This window comes from Quercus lobata, chromosome 8 (genome assembly GCF_001633185.2).
Source record: "Quercus lobata isolate SW786 chromosome 8, ValleyOak3.0 Primary Assembly, whole genome shotgun sequence".
Classification (NCBI taxonomy): Eukaryota; Viridiplantae; Streptophyta; class Magnoliopsida; order Fagales; family Fagaceae; genus Quercus; species Quercus lobata.
Genome location: NC_044911.1, coordinates 47,330,732 through 47,350,032, shown reverse-complemented (window position 1 = coordinate 47,350,032; position 19,301 = coordinate 47,330,732). Strand labels below are relative to the sequence as shown.

The 19,301-nt window shown below is 33.1% G+C and overlaps 3 protein-coding genes across 3 annotated transcripts; all 3 read right to left on the bottom strand.

Moving 5' to 3' along the window:
* Positions 1-7,604: 7,604 nt before the first annotated feature.
* On the bottom strand, positions 7,605-8,635 carry LOC115955707 (NDR1/HIN1-like protein 12). Its single transcript, XM_031073968.1, has one exon. The coding sequence runs from the start codon at positions 8,460-8,462 to the stop codon at positions 7,800-7,802; it is 663 nt and encodes a 220-aa protein (XP_030929828.1). The 5' UTR covers positions 8,463-8,635; the 3' UTR covers positions 7,605-7,799.
* Positions 8,636-11,591: 2,956 nt separating this feature from the next.
* On the bottom strand, positions 11,592-15,010 carry LOC115955708 (two-component response regulator-like APRR5). Its single transcript, XM_031073969.1, has 4 exons — positions 14,607-15,010; positions 13,337-13,488; positions 13,065-13,193; positions 11,592-12,011 (listed from the first exon to the last, which is right to left on the bottom strand). The coding sequence occupies exons 1-3, from the start codon at positions 14,752-14,754 to the stop codon at positions 13,119-13,121; spliced, it is 375 nt and encodes a 124-aa protein (XP_030929829.1). The 5' UTR covers positions 14,755-15,010; the 3' UTR covers positions 11,592-12,011; positions 13,065-13,118.
* Positions 15,011-15,102: 92 nt separating this feature from the next.
* LOC115955706 (RNA-binding protein CP31B, chloroplastic) lies at positions 15,103-16,926 on the bottom strand. The gene is made up of 4 exons (XM_031073967.1): positions 16,400-16,926; positions 16,042-16,143; positions 15,648-15,953; positions 15,103-15,555 (listed from the first exon to the last, which is right to left on the bottom strand). The coding sequence occupies exons 1-4, from the start codon at positions 16,790-16,792 to the stop codon at positions 15,499-15,501; spliced, it is 858 nt and encodes a 285-aa protein (XP_030929827.1). The 5' UTR covers positions 16,793-16,926; the 3' UTR covers positions 15,103-15,498.
* Between the last annotated feature and the right edge of the window lie 2,375 nt (positions 16,927-19,301).

Below are 19,301 nucleotides of genomic sequence, written 5' to 3'. Positions count from 1 at the left end.
TTTTATTTTATATACTCACTTTTCTAAATATTCCACATCAGATGATTTATTTTATGCTACATTTCATCATAATACTATTTCCTTATCAATTTTTATTATTATCTCAAATCATCTCTCTCTCCCTCAACCAAAAACCACTGCCCTCAATCTAAATAATTTATAAAACATTCATTTGCATAGCTAGAGTAATTGTGTAAATTTTCCTAATCCTAAAATACACACATATCAGTCTATGTGTCATTGTACAAAAATACATTTGTGCTATAATAATTGCGTAAATTTGCAAAAATACATTTGTGTTACAATAATTGTGTAAATTTACAAAATTATTATAGCACAAATGTATTTTTGCACAATAATACATAGACTAATGTTGGTATATTTTAAAATTGATTGGAAAATTTTGAGGGCTTATGCTATTTTACAATCGATGCAAATGCTATGTTACTGAAATCAATGTAAAATTATAAGGGAGGGAGCCCAAAATTTTTGAAATAGGGGGCTCAAATATAAAATTATAAAAAAATATAAATCTATGCATACATATACATACATACATACATATATATATATATATATATATATATTCTCAAGACTAAGGGGCTTGGACCCCCACCTAGTTCCGTCCTTAGAGCATCCACAGTAGTGGATCTATAATTTTAGCTATTTAGCATCATCAAAACTTACTTTATCTATTTTACCTACACATGTGCTACAGCAGTGAATCTATTTTAGCTTTCTACACAATAAAATAATATTTCTACTATAATAAAATAATATACCCACTCTAATAAAATAATACATACTGCTACAAAAAAAAAACACCACAAATCCTATCATTAAAAAAAAAAAAAAAAAAAAAGGAAAACACCACAAACGGCACAATCCGCTTTTCCACTGCCGGAGAACAACCACCCACCAACAACTACACAAACTCAGACCACCATCAAACCCACCATCTGATAACGTCACAATCCACGCCATCGCCGATCCAGACTAGCCATCGCCGATCACGCCATCGCCGACCCACTAACCCACGCCATCCATGAAACCCACCGACCCATGCCATCGCCGATCACACCATACATGAAACCCACCGACCCAATTGCCGATCACACCATCCATGAAACCCACCGACCCAATCGTCGATCACGCCATCCACGAAACCCACCGACCCACGCCATCCACGAAACCCACCGACCCAATCGCCGATCATGCCATTCACGAAGCCCACCGATCCACGCCATCGCCGATCACCTGAAAAGAAGAGAGAAAGGATAGGGAAGAGGTAGAGAAGGAAGAGAGAGGCTGAGCCTCTTGAGTCTGAGACGAAAAGAAAGAGAAGGCAGAGAGAGAGAGGAGAGAAAAAGAATATTTTAATGGTAATGGGAGTGAGAAGTTAAATAAAATATATATATTTTTTTTAGCTTTGTGCTACAGTGCACATCTATTTATAGATGTGCACTGTAGCTGAACATCTAAATTTTTTAGATATGCCTCCACTGCTGATTTTTATGATCAGTGGTGCTAAAAAATAGCAATATAGCTATTTAGCACCACTGCTGTGAGTGCTCTTAGAATGGAGTCAAACTCGTAATTCATGTGTTCCAAGCAAACACATTAACCAAGGGGATAGCTACACATTCTTCCACTCGTAAAAAATCACTCTTCTACCTACCAAAGAACTTCTACCTATGCTCCAAACTTAAAATTCTCCATGGGCTTGGAATGAGTAAATCATAAAGAAATTGAATAGAATGAAACATTTTTAAGTAATGGAAAGGATGGGGAAAAAAATTAATCGAATGCAGAAGGAATGGAATGAAATCATTTAAAAAAAGATTATTATCATTAGATGTGGCAAAACAAGCGAGTCAGGTTAGGTTAATTGGATTCGGGTAAAAAACCTGTCATTTTAAGCTAGTTAGAAACAAGATGGGTCAATTGGATTGTGGGTTAGGTCGAGTCAACATATATTTGCCACTTGGTAAGTCATGCAGCAAATTACTTGGTATGAAATGCATTACTTTGAATTCACCACCCCATATAAAGAAAGAGCTTAACTCAACAAATTGATACTTGTTCAATAATTATAAAATTATATAAATCCTAATACTGCTAACCAAAACAAAATAGCACAAATACAACGGTGTCTAGTCTATCAATTGATAATTTGATTAAAACAAACACACAATTTTTACTTCTAGACAATATTAAACATCCCAAAACATAAAAAAAAAATTACAAATGCCATTTTGGATAGCTAATTTGACAAAGAATAAAAACATATAAAAAATTTACAATCTTGAAAACTAATTTCATAATCTAATATCTTGAAAAGTAATCTAATAGTTGTGTTTAATTTTAGATGCATTGTGTTTTGACTTTGTTTCAATTTGGAAATATACATCAAAGTTTGGTCGTTTACTTATCTATACATGATATCTTTGATGAATATCATGTCATTGTTAAGTAATACACACTCCATCAAATATCGTATTTTATTTTGGCTATGGACTATTTAAAAAATAGGCCTAAGTATTCACAATTTATACCAATTTTATTGATATATTTCAGTTTAATCTTTTCACACTTATGAGTGCTTCTCATACATATCCATAATTTCAAATATGTTTTTGACTCTACTACACACAACCAAATTATCTTGACATATACTGTCATTTGTTTGAGTTGTGCATTGTAAAACCTACAACAAACAAATAAACCAACCATGTCTTAATTTTAAAATTTCTCTGGCACCTAACTAAAGAGTGCTTACTTTGTCGACTACTTACTTTTCAAGTGAAGGCGTGAAGCATCGAGTCAAAAAGTTAGGCATTGTGTGGATATGAATTTTTTGAGGAAAAGTTGCTTTTTTATTTTTATTTTATTTTTTGGATAACCAAAAGCCCTTTATCTTCTAAAGTAAGAGTGAGATTTTTTATTGTTAAGAGTATTCACATTCAGTTTTTCAAAAGCACTAAAAATGCAAAATAGATGTCCAAAAATACAAAATCACACCAAAGATCATTCAGGCCTGGTAATGTATTGTGTGAATGCTCTTAAGTCATGAGTGAGTAAATTTTTTTTAATCTTTTGGTAAGATGACATAGTATTCTATATCAATAAAAATAAATAATTTATAGAAAAATAGGACATAAAAAAGTACTTCAAAAGTAATTGACTTAAGAGTACCATGTCAGCTGTATTTATACCTAACGATTTTTCAATCATAAGCCACTAGCATTATAGTTACAGCCCCATTTTCAATCTATTTGAGCTGTAAGGAGTAGTTTCTTTGCTATTTACATGCACAACTACATCTTCAGTTCACTGCCAGCTTCACGCAGTCATTGGCTACATGGTAGATCTTTTAAAATGAAATGAGATGGAAAAGTATAAGATTATTAAATGATAATGCTTTGTTTTTCTTTTTGATGAAGTGAGGGAATCAATTCCAGTTTTAAGCCCCACAAATGGGGATGATGTGCCATTAACACATGAAACTAATGATATGTACAGAAACTAATGAGTATGAGATAATTATTATTTAATGCCATTATCTCATACTCATTAGTTTCTGTACATATCATTAGTTTCATGTGTTTACTGTAGACATTTAAAAAAATCTGAACACTAGGTATGAAAGTATAGGTATTAAGTGGTGCATCAACTAGTGTGAAACAATATTTCTATTTATTCTTTGATTTTAGTTAGACAAGACAGAAGATTCAAACCTCATGGTTCAAATGGGTATTGATTATCTCACGTTCATTTGTATACACACTCCACAAACATCATTAGTTTCATGTGTTAAATGCAAATATTCTTAAAAAAGGTGGGAAATTACATTTTACCATCCTAAACTATACTACATATTTATTGAATGCATATTTTGCACTCTAAATTATGACCTTTGTTACACCTTACACCCCAATATTAAGTTTCCTATTAACTTAGATGAAAATTCTAAGTGTAAGGTGCAAAGTATAATCAAGAGTTAGTTTAGAATGGTAAAGTGTAATTTATTAATTCTTTGATTTTAAAAAATTGAGAAGAAGTGCAATTAGGTATTTTCAAGTGGTGCAATATTTTTCCATCCAAGTTAACAACAAACTTAATATCAAGGTGTAAAGTGTAACAAATGTCATATATAGTAGTTTAGGGTGTAAAATGTACATTTAAAAATTTTAAAGTGCAAAGTACAATTGGAAGTATAGTTTAGGATGGTAAAGCGTAATTTCCCTTTAAAAAAAAATATGAACACTAAGTATGGAAGTATAGTTATTGAATATATGGAGATAGAGTGCACATCAATCAGTGTAAAACAATAATTTTCCATAGTGAGATACCCCATATAAGTGAACAAAATACCATTGGATATATAGCCATTATTTTTAGTGAAAAAAATAATACTTAAAAAGCGCTTTACATACCTTTCAAGAGTAACCCAATGATTCCTAACCCAAAAAAAAAAAAAAAAAAAAAAAAAAAAAAAAAAAAAAAAAAAAAAGTTACCCAATGATAAATATCGGCTATCATATGATTCGGTACGGTGAGAGAGAACTTCTTAACATTTTTTTTTTTTTCAAATTTTTACGATATGCGAATTTAGAATGAATATATACGGGTGTATCATGGAGACTTATAATCATTTGAGATGTGTGTGTATTACTGAATCTTATCACATTCTTGTACTGGTATCAATTTGCAACAAAATTTTCTAATGGACAAGAAAAATTGTCGAAAGAAATTTTATTTTTCAACTCAAATATTTTCTGTCAAAAATCTCTTGTCAATTATTGAAACATTGGCAACGGAAAAAGTTTCTACATAAAAATACCAATAATTCTATCATAAATGTGATTTTTTTTTAGAGAATTTCATCCTAAGATCGCTTATACAACCATCAAAGACTTTACCAGTTGAGCTAACTGACATCCACATAAATGTGATTTATTTTCAAGGGATATGTACATGCTATACTTCTTTTTTGGACCAACTTAAAATGTTTTTCAGTAATAAAATATTATTTATAATAGAAGAAATATATTACTGTCAGTTTCTTTAAGATCTTCTCTCCTCTCTCCATGTGTTTATGTTAAAAATACTTAGTATTCTCAATATATATATATATATATATTATTAATAACAGGATTTTAGATTTGGTTTTTAATTTTTTGTGTACTAAAATACTCTCACACAAATTCTTAAACTCTCTAAAATACCTCTATCATTAAGTTAAATAATTTTAAATTAAAAAAAAATACAAACTGGTTAAAAGAGTAATTTATTTTTCCTAAGTTTTAGGTTTTTTTCCTTTATATTCTCCATTCAACCTAAAACTTATGATACTATCTCTATCTCATTTTTAAACATTATTTCTCATTACCTTATCTCTTTAAAAAAAAAAAAAAAATACACACGGTTATTTATATATCACTTTTAAATATTATAACACTGGACCAAAAAAACAAATAAATAAAAAAGAAAATTATTACACGCACAAAGCGCGTGTGATGAATCTAGTGTGTTAAGGTTCAGTCGCCTATATATACTCATGTTAAGGTTTATTGTAACACATGTATTGTACTAATTAAACTCTTACATAATAAAGATGTAGTTATTAAGGGATTCCTCCATAAACGTAGGCCGACAAGACTGAATCACGTAACCCTCATGTTCTCGGTGTTCCTATTTAATGCTTCTCCTTTTGCATCCACTCTAGCGTATATAACATGGTATAACACATCGAGTTACTAATATATTTAACAATTTGAACATTTTCCATTGTAACTAAGGTTTCTAAAATGTATAAATATTTGCTCTTTTAATTGAATAAATTAGTTTTTCACTTAATTGTAATAAGCCGCAAATGTAGTTTAGTGGTTGGCTTGTAAGACAAAAACCAAAAATCTGAACAAACTGGCGGATTCGATTCGAGTTTTAAACCATGGGTTAACGACATTAATGAAATGATCAAATCCAGATCGACCAAAACAATGAAGTTGACAAACTGATCTTGCATGAAGATTATTTACCATATGATATTTGTTGGCTGTTGAGACTTTGGAAGGCGGGATATTGGCGGGTTTAGGATATGCATGAGTCTCGCTTAACCCCAAAATTTTTGTTCAATTGTTCATAAAGTCATAATTTTGATCCAATTTCTTGACTTCGGTTAGCTTTAAATCTCAATATTTTTGTTCGCATTTTTATATTTCTATTTTATTCTAGTTAAATTTTGGTTTCAAAATGTTTAAAGCTATCTTTTTCAACCTATTATATGGTAAATTATATGGCCATTTATATATTTATATTATTTAAACAAGTTATACATCTCATTAAAAATGTTATGTGATTAAAAGTACAAATGAATGACCTTTTTAATTATCACATAGTAGGCTTTTTAAAAAAAAAGTAAATTGTCACATAGTAGGTTGAAGCAAGATAAAAAGCTAAAGCTTCTTCTTTTTCTTTTGTTTTTTTGTGTCAAGCATAATTTTGATGCCAATTAATTCATGAAACCCAGATGTAGATATGAAGGTTTTTTGGATTAAATATTACCCAAAAAAAAAAAAAAAATCGGAGGACTTGATATGTTTACAAAATATAAAATATTTTTTGTTTAAACATTTTTTTTTTTTTGTTGGAGTTAGTGGTTCGAACTTGGAATCTGTCTCCACCACTCCTCCCCAACTATTTATCTAAAAACAATTTTGAAAAATGATGTCTACAACATTTTTACAACAAATCTAAAATTGTTAGTTATTATTAGTTCTAATCTAAACCGACTACTGAAATTACTTTTTTAACTATTAATAATAATTAGTACCAACCAAACATTTAGAATTTATTATAAAAATATCGTAAAAATATTATGAACTTATTTCTTAAAATATTATCTTCAGAGTTAAGTAAAAAAAATTATCATAAAAGTTAAACAAGATAACCATAACATGTATATGTGTATGTCTATGTTACAAGTTTGCCTATAAACACACCCAAACTTACGATGACTTGTGGATTTAAGTGCCTATTTGTGTGTGTCTCTAGACTTACTCAAAGAAAGCCATTAGAGTTCTAACTCAAAGAAAGCCATTAGAGTTCTAACTTTCAATTGAAAAAAAGACAAACCCGAATTCACACTCATTTCACATATTTGAGTGTTAATTTGTAATTAAATTTCAGCAATTACATATGAGATGAGACTACCGTAGATACTTTTTGAAAAAATAATAATAATAAAGTGCATCAATCACAAATTATTATTAAGTAATGTTTAAGAATGTTGTGAATGAGCGTAAGATTATAGATCTGACTCTAGACTTACTCAAAGAGAGAGCCACTAAAAAAAAAAAGCCACTAGAGCATCTTGGAATTTGGATGTACTTTGGGATCAGAAAGTAGAAGGCAAAGACAGATGGTACCAAATTCGCTGCATGTACTGCCACGCGTCCAAAGCCGTCGGTGCCTTGTGGCGATGCTAGAAAATGAATACTAACAAAAAAATCAGAGCCAAATTCTTAAGCAATTAGCTGGACTGAATGGAGAGAGAGAGAATAATAATAATAAGAAGAAGAAGAAGAAGGAAGCTTTTAACATGGTACTTTGCAACTGAACTTGTTCAATCCACGTCTAGAGACTATAGTTACACTTACAGATTAAATGGCAAAGAACTTTAACAAAATAAACAGCTAAAACATATACTATATGATAAGAGTAAAAAGAGAAGCTTAAAAAAAAAAAAAAAAAAAAAAAAAAGAACTTGCACCGACAAATACAATCTTGATAATTCTTCATATATCGACTTTGCAACCAGGAGTTGCTCCAAGCAAGGGTACTTGACCCACAAAACCTTTCTTCAATCCCACCAACACATCACATTTCACATAAACCCGATAATGCTCAGTCTTTATAGCTCCGGCTTTCCATCTCAGCCTCCCAAAAAACACTAACCTCAACCCCACCACCCCATATGCCGTATCCATCACCAACCCATTTGCCACATCCAGCGACACCGGCACCGCCGTGCCTCCCACCACCGGCGACACTGCTACGGTGCTGTGCTTCCTGTGATACAAAGGAGGCAGCATCACTAGGGGTGTGATGGGTACGTTTTTATACGACACAAAAGTTGAAAGCTTGTCATAGTAAACGGACACGCGCTTGTTTGGGTTCCTTGTGATGACTGTGAACTGCATGGTGGTGGAGATGAGCGGTGGAGTTGACATGTTGAACTCGTAGACGGCGGCGCCGACTACCTTGAACTGTGGCTTGTGGGGACGGTAGACTAGCCAAAGTGTGAGGGCTGTTACACCAATTAAGAGGAGAAAGATAGTGATGTAAGTGCAGAGAGCTCGGGGTGGGCCTTTGTATAGGTCTGGAGCCATTCCTTTTTTTCTGAGCTTTACTTGGGTCATTGTGGGGTGGGGTTGTTCTAGAGCTTGCTCTTCTGCCATGGTACTAGACGTATTATAATGTTTTAAAAGTAGAGAGAAAGCAAAGGTAGGTGCGTGAGAGAGAAGGTGGGGGAAAAAGTTGAGAAAGAAGAACCTTTCGTACTACTGGAACAAAAAGACGAATCGGAAGAAAAAATGAAAGTTCAAAGTAACTAAAGTAGTCTTTTTCCCATTTAATTCATATCAATGCGGTGTGGCTTTTTATCTTTTCCTCTTTTTTAGGATTATCTTGGGACTAAGCAAACTTTTTATCCTTTCCTTATTTATTAAGAGTAGTTTTATGAAACCACCGCATTCCCTTAATGTCATTTTACAAACACATTTTTATTTTGTACGTAGACGTAACAAAATTTCACAATATACTTATTTTTAGTTGTGAAAAATTTCAATTTACTATTTTATTCTGGATTGATGATTGATAGAGTTGGTACAACTTGAATTTTGAGGTTTAAGGCAAAAATTTTATAACTTTTTTTTTTTTTTTTTTAAATATTTATGAGCAGTCTTGTAATAAATCAATAAGACTACCCATTTGTTACGAGTAAAAGCAATATTATCTATGGTAAAGATGATTGGTTGTAGATATATATATTTTGAGACAGACTCAAAAGAGGGAGAGAAAACCTTGATGAAAAGATTAACAAAACCAAAAAATTATTTGTTGGTACATAAGGAAGAAAGTCCGTCAAATTACTCATACAAAGAGAGTGCAAAAAGAGATTATATATATATATATATATATATATATATATGAGCCCCTTCTTATTTATCATTACACATAGATCACTTTCCCTAAAATAAATAAGGGTATTTATTACTTCAAATTCGAAGTACGCACAATTAAAGTAGAATTTTTATTTTATATATAAAAAATAAAATAAAAGTGCACACAGTTTTTTACATCATGCATATCCACATGAAATAGTACGGGCAATTAAAAAAGAGTAATTTTCTTCATGTAATGGAAAGAGAGATTTTGCTAGGCCTTCTTACATTTGGAAGTCTTAATTGTCTTAGTGTAATGGAACAACTGACCTTGGTGGGAGGGGGGGGGGGGAATGGAGTTAAGGAAGATATCAATTTTTCGAATCTAGATCTTCTCTATTTCTTTCTCAAAAAATAAAAAATAAAAAAAAGATCTTCTCTCTTTCAAAGCAAATGAAGAGAGTTAACATTAAATTACTAGTTTACCCACACCAACTCCTAATAACATTAAATTTATAATTAAAACAAAAAAAAATTAAATTTAAAATTAATACTGAAAAATGTTACATTCATAATATTTTTTTTACTTAAAATTTATTGGGAAAATATTATGTGCATAACATTTCTTTTTTACTATTTATTTTGAAAAACATATTTTGATATTGTCATGAACATTAGAGCAAAGCCGTTAGAAGACGTGGTTTCTATGGGAAGAAGAGAAGGGTAAGGCAATGTGGTCACCTTTGGTCCTTCACCGACATTGTTGATAAGTTTCAGCCGGTTCTGCATGTGGCCGTGGTTCTATCTTCATTCTTCTACACAAACTTTGGCTCTTTTTGGATCATGTGTCGTCAGACTCAGATCCCACAGCTTGTTGGTTTTTGAATTAGCCCCACCAATTTTGCGAACCACCTTTCTCCATTTTTTTCCACGTCACACTTCCATGTATTTTACTCTCTTTTTTGCTTCCTGTATATAAGTTCCAAGGTTTTGCTTCATTTGGATTTGACCATTTAAAACCAGAAGATTTGGAAAAAAAAATTAAAAATTTGTCAATATTAATTTTACAATATTTGATAACGTGAATGTTGAGGATTTTACTCAAATAAAAATATTTATGATATTACAGATTTTAATCATTTTAAATCGACAACTAATTATATTACGTTGCACCTGGCTTACAAACTGTCGAGGACGTTGCTCTGCCAGTCTTTTCTGGCTGTGAAATCGGATATGTGCAAGAATTTTGACATTAATTATGGTTATTGTGTGATTTGGTATTCTCACCACATGCAACTGAAGGTGTTCCAAGCAGCTGAGCCATGATGGGTTTCTGAAACTAGGTTCATGGGAGCAGTGGGAAAGACTTAAAAATTAGAGCTGGAACTACTAATGTAGCTTAATACAGGAACAGGAATCACTGGGATAAAGAAGTGTTAGAAGAAAAAATTAATGACTGTCCATAGAGAACAGGAAAGGACTTAGGGTAGCGGCAAGTAGTAGATGGAAAAGCCCACGTACTTAGGGTAGCAGCAAGTAGTTGATGGAAAAAGCCCACTCTTAGCTACATTAGAGTAGACATCAATTTCTGCATTAAACTGGAATATCCAAGACCATAAATCCAACCTCAGATGAATCAAATATAGAAAGTACAGTACCTTTTTTTCTCACAGAACCGATCTTCCCGGTTCAGTCGGAACTTTGTGAGAGCTGCTTCGTTTTGGCTGGAAGGAAAAGAGTCCAGTCTTCTAGATCCATCATGAATAAAGTGACCACTTACTCTTCTAGTGGAACTGTGCTCCCATACTGAAGCCATAAGTATTATCTACTGCACTATTTCATAAACTACTTCTTGTTGTTTGACCAGCGGCACAGGATCCATGTCTAAGTTCCTTCACAGACCGCAAATCAATTTTGCCTCATGCTCAGCTTGTTGAATGGAATTTTTTTTTTTTTCTTTTTCCCCTAGAATCCAGCCAACAGCCTACAAATTTTTTATTGAACTGAGCTAAGAAACATCATACAAAACTAGAGGAACAAACTCCTCAGGGGTATCTTCAAGCTAGACCAGCAAGTCTGCAGAATTTTTAGAACCCCCCCCCCCCCCAAGCCAAAGAGTGAGCAACAACGTTGCCATTTCTTTTTACATGAGAGAAAGAGAAGCAAGAGCTATGCTAGGGCCACATAAAGTGTTAGTTTGGATACGCGTTTTGTTTGCTGCGTTTTAGTTGCTGCGTTTTGCCTTCTTTTCTTTTTGGGAGCACGCGTTTTACCCCAACGCGGTTACTGTTCATGTACTGTACATAAACAGTAGCCGCAACTTTTGACCAATTTTGCGTGAACAGTGCATCCATGCACTGTTTATGGACCCACAAATTTCATTTTTTATCAATTTTTTCATTAAATATGGGTCTCACAGCACTATTTACACATTTAAAAATTATTTTGCTACAGTGGTTTCAGTTTCAGTAAAATAAGTTCTATCCAAACAGACCCAAAGTGTCACAAAACTTGCCTACGTAGCAAGTTGTGAGTGGTAGGGAGGAGAACCCACATGGACCCACCATCACCTCTCTACCACTCACAACTCGCCACGTGAGCGAGTTGTGACATAAGTTGTGCCACTTTATGTGGCCCTATCATAGCTCGAGAAGTAATGTAGTTCCACTGCCATCATCAGAATATCCTCAAATCACATGACCATATGAAGAGACACCAGTAGTATTACTCTGTAGCTGCTGAATTATGACTTCTGCATCCCCCTCTAAAATGACTTCACTTAGCTGAATTTTCTTGGGAAATTCAACTGCTCTAAGACAAGCGAGCCTCAACTCCAGCCATCATCTGTGGAAGAGGAATACACATTGAAGGGCACCAATTATTTCACCCTAGTCACAAATAACCACCCCAATTCCAGCAGCAAGAAGCTCACGAAATTCTTTAACAGAACATTAGTATGTTTAAGCATGTTTTAGACTAGAGAGCTGACATCTAATAAAATACAATAATTCATTAAGATATATTTACATTATTAGTTGTTTTTTTTAAGAGTTTGTGAACTCTCAAAATCCTCTATTCAACCTTATCACCTAATCTTTTTTTTTTTTTTTTTTTATAGGTAACCTTATCACCTAATCTTGAATATCCTTCCAACAATCTTTGATAGAATCCCATTTTAACATTGCAGTAATTAACAGTTCATCATTGCAGTAATTAGCTTGTCAGAATTTCCCTTCATTAATATTAATTATAGGGGAGAAATTATTATTATTATTTTTAATGTTGAAAAAGGGAGATAGCAAAACAAGATAATATGATGGACCTCCATTTTCACTCTCTTCCTTATCCAACTGAGCACACCCTCCATGCTTGTCCATATTGCTATTGCTCAAATTTGACGTTCTACATTATATCTGTAAATGACCCTGCATATTTTGCATGTATGCATTCTCAGCTTCCTAGTAAGGTGTCGTACAAGAGCTTCAGACAAGAGGTGGCAAAACATGCATTCTCTATGTGAAACTTCATGAAGCCAACCTAGAATGGAAAAAAGAAACTTTTCTCTCTAGAAGTGGCCTTACTCTATTCCATGGATCCTGGATACTCTATTCTAACAACTTCTTTATTTTCATGTCAATTGTACAATCCGTGAGAGTTTACAAATAAAAGGAAATGGGAAACATTTGATAGTTAGCAAGTAGGAATGGAAATTCTTAATACTTTCTTTGGTTGTAAAATACTGAAAGGAGACTGGCATCTGAAAAAGTGATAGATGCTAGCATAATGTGTATATTCATCAACTGAAAACAATAATTCCCTCACAAGGCACAGCATACATATTACAAGCTTTATTTATTTTTATCTTTTAAGAAATGTACAACATGAAAAGGTACTTACTTGAGCATGACTCCCTTTCTCACTGCATTTGATATTTTTCTGCATAGAAGCTACTCAATAATTTGAATGATTTCTTGCCGCATTATTTTGAGACGTGTCTTCAACTTTTTGATGTGGAGCAATTAATTTCTGACGAACACGTCCATCAGTCAGCAGTAGTAAAGATATTCAAAAAAATGGTTGAGTTCACATGTTGATTTGTATGCCACAACAAAACAAAGAAACATAACAAATCCAAAAAAATTGAGCATAGTTAAAGGATAGAAACATACAGTTTGCCTTCTCCATACATGTTCCATGACTAAAGTAAGAAGTGCAAGTCCGAATATTGATGGAAGCTCCACTTCAGTCAATTCAAGATCAATGTTATGAGGTCTCCCCTTCAATGTCTCCCATGCCTTTAATGCATCAGAAACTGCTTCAACTGTTTGATAAATAGAGTTTATGCTAAGTTACAAAACTGAGATTTGTTGAAAGTGAAGATTTTTTTTTTTTTTTTTTTTATATATGTAAAAAGTGAAGATCTCATATCTTCAACAAACTTGCTTGAGTATAAGCATACAAAATAAATTTTGGAGTTCCACAGAAATTAGCAATCAAAGCAAGATGTGCTTTTCACAGGGAAAGAGGAACTGCAATAGGCTGAAGCAAATTTTTGAATTCCAAGTAAGCAGGCTTACCTTGGTGACAGGTAAATGTATTTGATGAACAAAAGCCAATTTGTACAGAATTGAAAAAAAAAATTAAACAAATAAGGCATAGACATAACGCACAAATTTTATCCTCTGCCATATGTAACACAGACACCTATGTTGGGTTCACTGATTTATAACCACAAAATGTGCATATAAGTTTGCTAAGTAATTGAGGAACTGGCTAGCCCTTCCTAAACAGGAAAGAGACTGGCTCAATCCTTAATCATTACTAGTCACACTCAGCCATCAGCAGAGTCATCACTCAAACAGAATAAAGACTAACCATCTACTTCAGCTACAAAATCACCACAATTATCCAGCCTCTCAATTCTTCAGAAATATTATTTGAGCATAAAATTTCCTTTAAAAAAGGCAAACTGCACCTCCCTTAAATATGGTGCAGTTGCAATGTCCTCCTAAATTTCACAACCAAGCAATGTCTCCCTGATTTATTGGTAATAAGCACTTTGGCCCCATGGCCTTAGGATTCCATCAAAATAACCAAAAATTCAAAAAAAAAAAATTTATTTTCAAAAAATTGACTTCTCCGTTGAATTTGACGGAAATTATAACATAAGGCAAAGTGCTTATCATCAATAAATTAGGAAGGACATTGCTCAGTTTTGAAGTTTAGGATCAGACCATATTAAGCAGGGAAAGTGCAATTAATCCCCCCCCCCCCTCCCCCCTCCCATCCAAAAAATATACAAATAAATCCACTGAGTTAACATAGATTTTTTTTTTTTTTTTTTCATGTAAAAAAAAAAACCAAAAAAACAAAAACAAATTGGCAGCAGCAATGAGCAATCAAACAAAAATTAGTGCGAGAGAGAGTAAAAGAACTGACCTTCGTAGCTGCATTTCCAGAGAAGTGCAGGGATAATCTGTCGAGTGGAATCATCAGCTTTGATGAGCAGAACCCTATGTGCGATCCTCCACAGAAACCTCTCCCAAGGCCCATCCTTCTTCTGCATCTCTCCCTCCTCTTTCTCCATCTCCACGTCCTCCTCACCACTCACTAATTAACATTAATCTCCCCTCTTTGGATATATATAGCTTCTTCTACGCTGCTAATCTTCACTCCATTTTCTCTACAATGGGGCTCCACACTACTGCAGCCTTGAAAAAGAAGAGCCTAAAGGCATACCTAAATAATTCATTGGCAACCTCCCAATTTTACAACTGAGAATATCAGCCAACTCCTCCAATCCCCCAACATCTCCTACCAGGACTACTTCACTTTTATTCAAAATTATATAATGTAACAGAAGACTTGTTTATGTCTGTGAACCACATTCTAGGGCCGATAGTATGCTCAAACATTGAAATTGCCATAAGTAGTGTATAATCAAACACACAAAAGATATATTTTCATTATCATTACTAGTCCAATAATCAAGAGATCATTCTAAGACATGATAATCCACAAAGATTGATCAACCTACGATTGTTGGCTGAAATTCACTCAACTAAACCAACCATTACCTCCAAAAGAACACTACGCATTGGCATTACTAATGCATAGTTGAAATACAACAAAACCTTTTTCTTTTTGGTGAAAAGGAAATAACATTAAACGACAGAACTTTAATCGTATACAAACTTTGTCATTTGGTACACATAAGGAAACTTACCTATTCTGCCTAAATGTCTCAACTGAAACAGGTGCTCCAAATCATCCGATTTCTTTAACAGAAGAAACTTCAATCAAGCATGTATGCAGCAGGGCAAAACTCCAGTCAGGGCTTGGTCCTTTCCACACTTGCTCTAACTACTAGTGCTCTACCAAAGAACTCCTACAAGTGAGATCAAGTAAGTAAGAGAGACACAAAATGAGATGAAGAAAAAATAAGTTTCAGACTTTCAGCAGTGGTGGAAATAGACTCACTGTTCCATTTAAAGATAATGCTGCATCACGTTCTGCAGCTGAAGAAAAGGAGAGAAACCCATAACAACGGGTTGTTCGTGCTTTTTGATCATGCAACAATTTTGCACTAACCAAAGTTCCAAACTGGCTAAAATGATTCCTCAAATCTTCAGGTTTAACAGGCCGAGGAAGATTTCCCACATATATCTTGTAAGGACTTTCATATACTATCTGTTTCTTGGGTGTGGAATTCAATACCTCAGGATTCCTCATCCTAGGACTCATATCAACCGAAAATTTAACCCGCATTTCTCTGCCACCAACATCCTTCAAATAAAAAGAGTGAACAATTTCAGGCAAAAATACAAAAGACTCAAAGAGATTAAACATAGAGGGTAACTAGCTTCACACTGACAGATGCATCTAATCCGGCAATTGCAACTTTTGCAGCGTTTATTGAACTCATTGTAACATAACCACATCCCCGACTTTCACCCGTCACAGCATTCCGTGAAATCTGCAACCAAATTACCAAAACATAAATAATCCAACTACATTTTTCGTAAAAATACACAAAGTTTGATCAATTCTCAAAGTTATCAAAGTGTATTTTTGCCAAAGTTTTTGTTATATCACAATAAGCATTTTAATATCTCTAAATTGTTCAATAAATCACCAACAATGATATTTTGCTTTGAATTTCACTTCAACTAGTAAAGCATTACTAAGAAAGTTTTGACATAATTAAATTTAAGTTTAAGACTAGAGCCTACCTCAACAGCTAGTACTGTTCCGAAAGGGTTGAAAATGTCAAGCAACTCGGCAATGTCACAACTCCTCGGGAGATTACACACGTAAAGCTCACAAGGTCTTGAGCTTGACTGCGATTGCTTCCATCCATGCACCAATACGCCGTCGTGTAGGGAGTTCACGATATTTTCCTCGCTTCCTGCTTTCTCTTCACCCACAACTGACAAGACCGTTGAAGCCCTAGCTTTGCTCGCAGGCCTCAACGAGACTGAGTAAGACCAAGACAGCCTTGAGTGGCAAAACTCGTTCGACCACGAAACGAACCGTTTTGCTGTAGCTCCAGCTCTGTTGTTCTGAACTAAACACGTAGACAAAGGCGTTAAACTAAACCAAGTGGAAGTGCTCGCCATTGTCATACGCAGCTCCCCTTTCTCACTGTGTATGCGAGAAATGCTATCCTAGCCTACTTTTCGGTCCGGACAGGGAGAATGAGAGAGTTTTTAGGGATTTTCAAAAATCGAGTCCGGATTATAAAAATGAATTTTTTTTTAAGAGATTTTGGATCGCTCTAGTGATAGCTCTTTATACCAATGAAATTAAAATGTTTTGACTTTAATATTTTCTAGGAAATGTGTAATTTTTCGAAGCATATTTTCTATAAAATTATGCTATTTTTCTATGTTTTGTAGCAATAGGTCTGTTTAGTTTAAGTTTTTTTTTTTTTTTTTGGAAAAAAATCCATTTAGTTGAGGAAATGAAAAAGTAAGAGGATAGAAAAAATTTAATTTTCCTCATGTGTGTTTTGTTGGAAGGATAAAAAGTAGAAAGATGAAAAACTCTTTTGTTTGGTTAAGGAAAAAATAGAGCAGATAGAAAATGTAATTTATGTAAATCTATTCTTATAACCTTATTAAATAATATGTATGAAATAATTTATTTTATACTCATTAAATAATAAAAATATTACTTATTATCAATTAAAATTATTAAAATAACATTTATAAAAAATTTACACATTATTATATTATATCATATATAAGAAAAAAAGAAAAAAAAAAACTTAAACACGTAATAAAGGATGAAAAAGGAAAAAAAAAAAAAAACCGTGATGACCCTGGTGAGGCGTAGCTACTCTACTGTTTAAATTGCAATGTGATAAAATTGTTTTCCAAAAAAATTTAGTAGAAAACAATCTCTAAAAAATAATTCATACTTTTTATATTAACAAAAAATAGTTTTTCATTGACTCATTTTTTATAATGCTACCAAATACTAGAAAACGCAAAAAATTGTCTTCACACATGGTTTTCCATCAAAACAAATGGAGTGTAAGTCCTCCCATTTCTAAACAAATGAAAGACATTTGGCAACTAATAAATCTGAAGGTCAAAAACATGCCACTTCAAAATATAAATTATTTCTCTCTTTCCCAAATCCAACCCCTTCATCAACCTCCTTGGCAAACCCAAACCAAAGACATGGAGCTAGAGATAGCAATTTCTCCCCACCCTGCCCTAACCCACTTCGCCTCACTAGGGTTTTTCCTGCCTCGCAAAGGTGTTGGGGCGAGATGGGACAAGATATTTTCCCCGCATCTCAAGGTGGAGCAAGGATGGGTTTAGGCCTTTTAGCCTCGCCCAATTCTATTAATATTAAAGACTTAATTTGTATTACTAAGTATTTAAATGCATGAATATTAGACTTTTTGTTTTATTGTGATATTATCTTGTTAAACACTTTAGATAATGTTTTCAGTCCTTACTAAAAATTAGTTTAATATCATGTAATAAGTTTAATTGTAATTTTAAGTTTATTTATATTAATGAAACATGTTTAAAGAAAATTGTAATAGATATGCAGTGCTGAGAGAGAGACAAAGAATAAGAAGAAGAAGAGAATGCTGTAAGGTGAGAAATAAATTGTGTTTGACGTGGTATTTTTCTAACTTTTAGATTTATTGGATGCCAAGTGTCTTTAATCTGTTTTTAAAATAGGAGCAAATGGGAGGATTTATTAGACACGGCAAAATGAGTCAAAATTTTTTGACCTGACCCGAACTAGATTTTTTTTTATCCGAATAAAAAACATGGCCAACTTGCGATCTCCCCCTCCCCCCCCCCCCTTTTTTACAAGCTAACCTGTGACCCAACTAATTTTTTAAAACTTTTTTCCCTAAAAAATATTTAGACTACATGCCAAGGTATTAGATGCATATACATACAGACAAAAAGCACTACACTGACACTATCTAGTCATTTAGTAGCCACCAATGGCAGTGGCCATGCCCCCATTTATTAAAAAAAAAGGAGTTAATTAAAAGGAAAAAGTATCTACAACTACACGTCTACACTACTAAACATCTAACACTAAGTTAAATACTTAGTAGTAGAGTTAAATACTAAGACTAAGTTACTAACACTAAGTCTAATTAGTACAAAACTAAACTAAAGTTAAAAAAATAAATAAATAAATCCAAAAGTCTATATCAAGTTGTAAACTTAAAATATATATATATATATATATATTTTTTTTTTTGGAACCTACAGAGTCCACAAGTTGTCAAGTTGAATCTGAAGTATGTAAACTTAAAATATATACTTTTTTGTGCTCCTTAGAATCTCTCTCAAGTTGTAAATTTGTAATTATAAGCATTCTAGTTGTAAGTTATTAACATAAAATTATGTTATCATGATTGTAAAGAATTTTAGTCATGCTTAAAACTATCAGAATTGAAAGGATATGTTTTTTTGGTTTGTTTGTGTAAGGGCACAATTTGATCCACGACCCAAAAATGACTCGAACAAGGCCCAATAAGCCCACCACAATAGATTTGTTAGAGAGTGGGTTAGATATTGAACGCTTAACTAGTTAAAGGTTAATCACAATGAGCTAGGGAGCAAATGAAATAACTAAGGCAACAAGTTT

Bases quoted from the DNA above. Each gene is read 5' to 3' on its own strand.
- LOC115955706 (XM_031073967.1), bottom strand. From the start codon at position 16,792: ATGACAATGGCGAGCACTTCCACTTGGTTTAGTTTAACGCCTTTGTCT. The intron at 15,954-16,041 runs GTCAGTGTGAAG...TTTTATTTGAAG, and splicing joins TTGCCGGATTAGATGCATCT to GATGTTGGTGGCAGAGAAAT. The intron at 15,556-15,647 runs GTGAGTCTATTT...TCTCACTTGTAG, and splicing joins CATTATCTTTAAATGGAACA to GAGTTCTTTGGTAGAGCACT.
- LOC115955707 (XM_031073968.1), bottom strand. From the start codon at position 8,462: ATGGCAGAAGAGCAAGCTCTAGAACAACCCCACCCCACAATGACCCAA.
- LOC115955708 (XM_031073969.1), bottom strand. From the start codon at position 14,754: ATGGAGAAAGAGGAGGGAGAGATGCAGAAGAAGGATGGGCCTTGGGAG. The intron at 13,489-14,606 runs GTCAGTTCTTTT...TTTATCAAACAG, and splicing joins CTGGAAATGCAGCTACGAAG to TTGAAGCAGTTTCTGATGCA. The intron at 13,194-13,336 runs GTATGTTTCTAT...CGTGTTCGTCAG, and splicing joins ATGTATGGAGAAGGCAAACT to AAATTAATTGCTCCACATCA.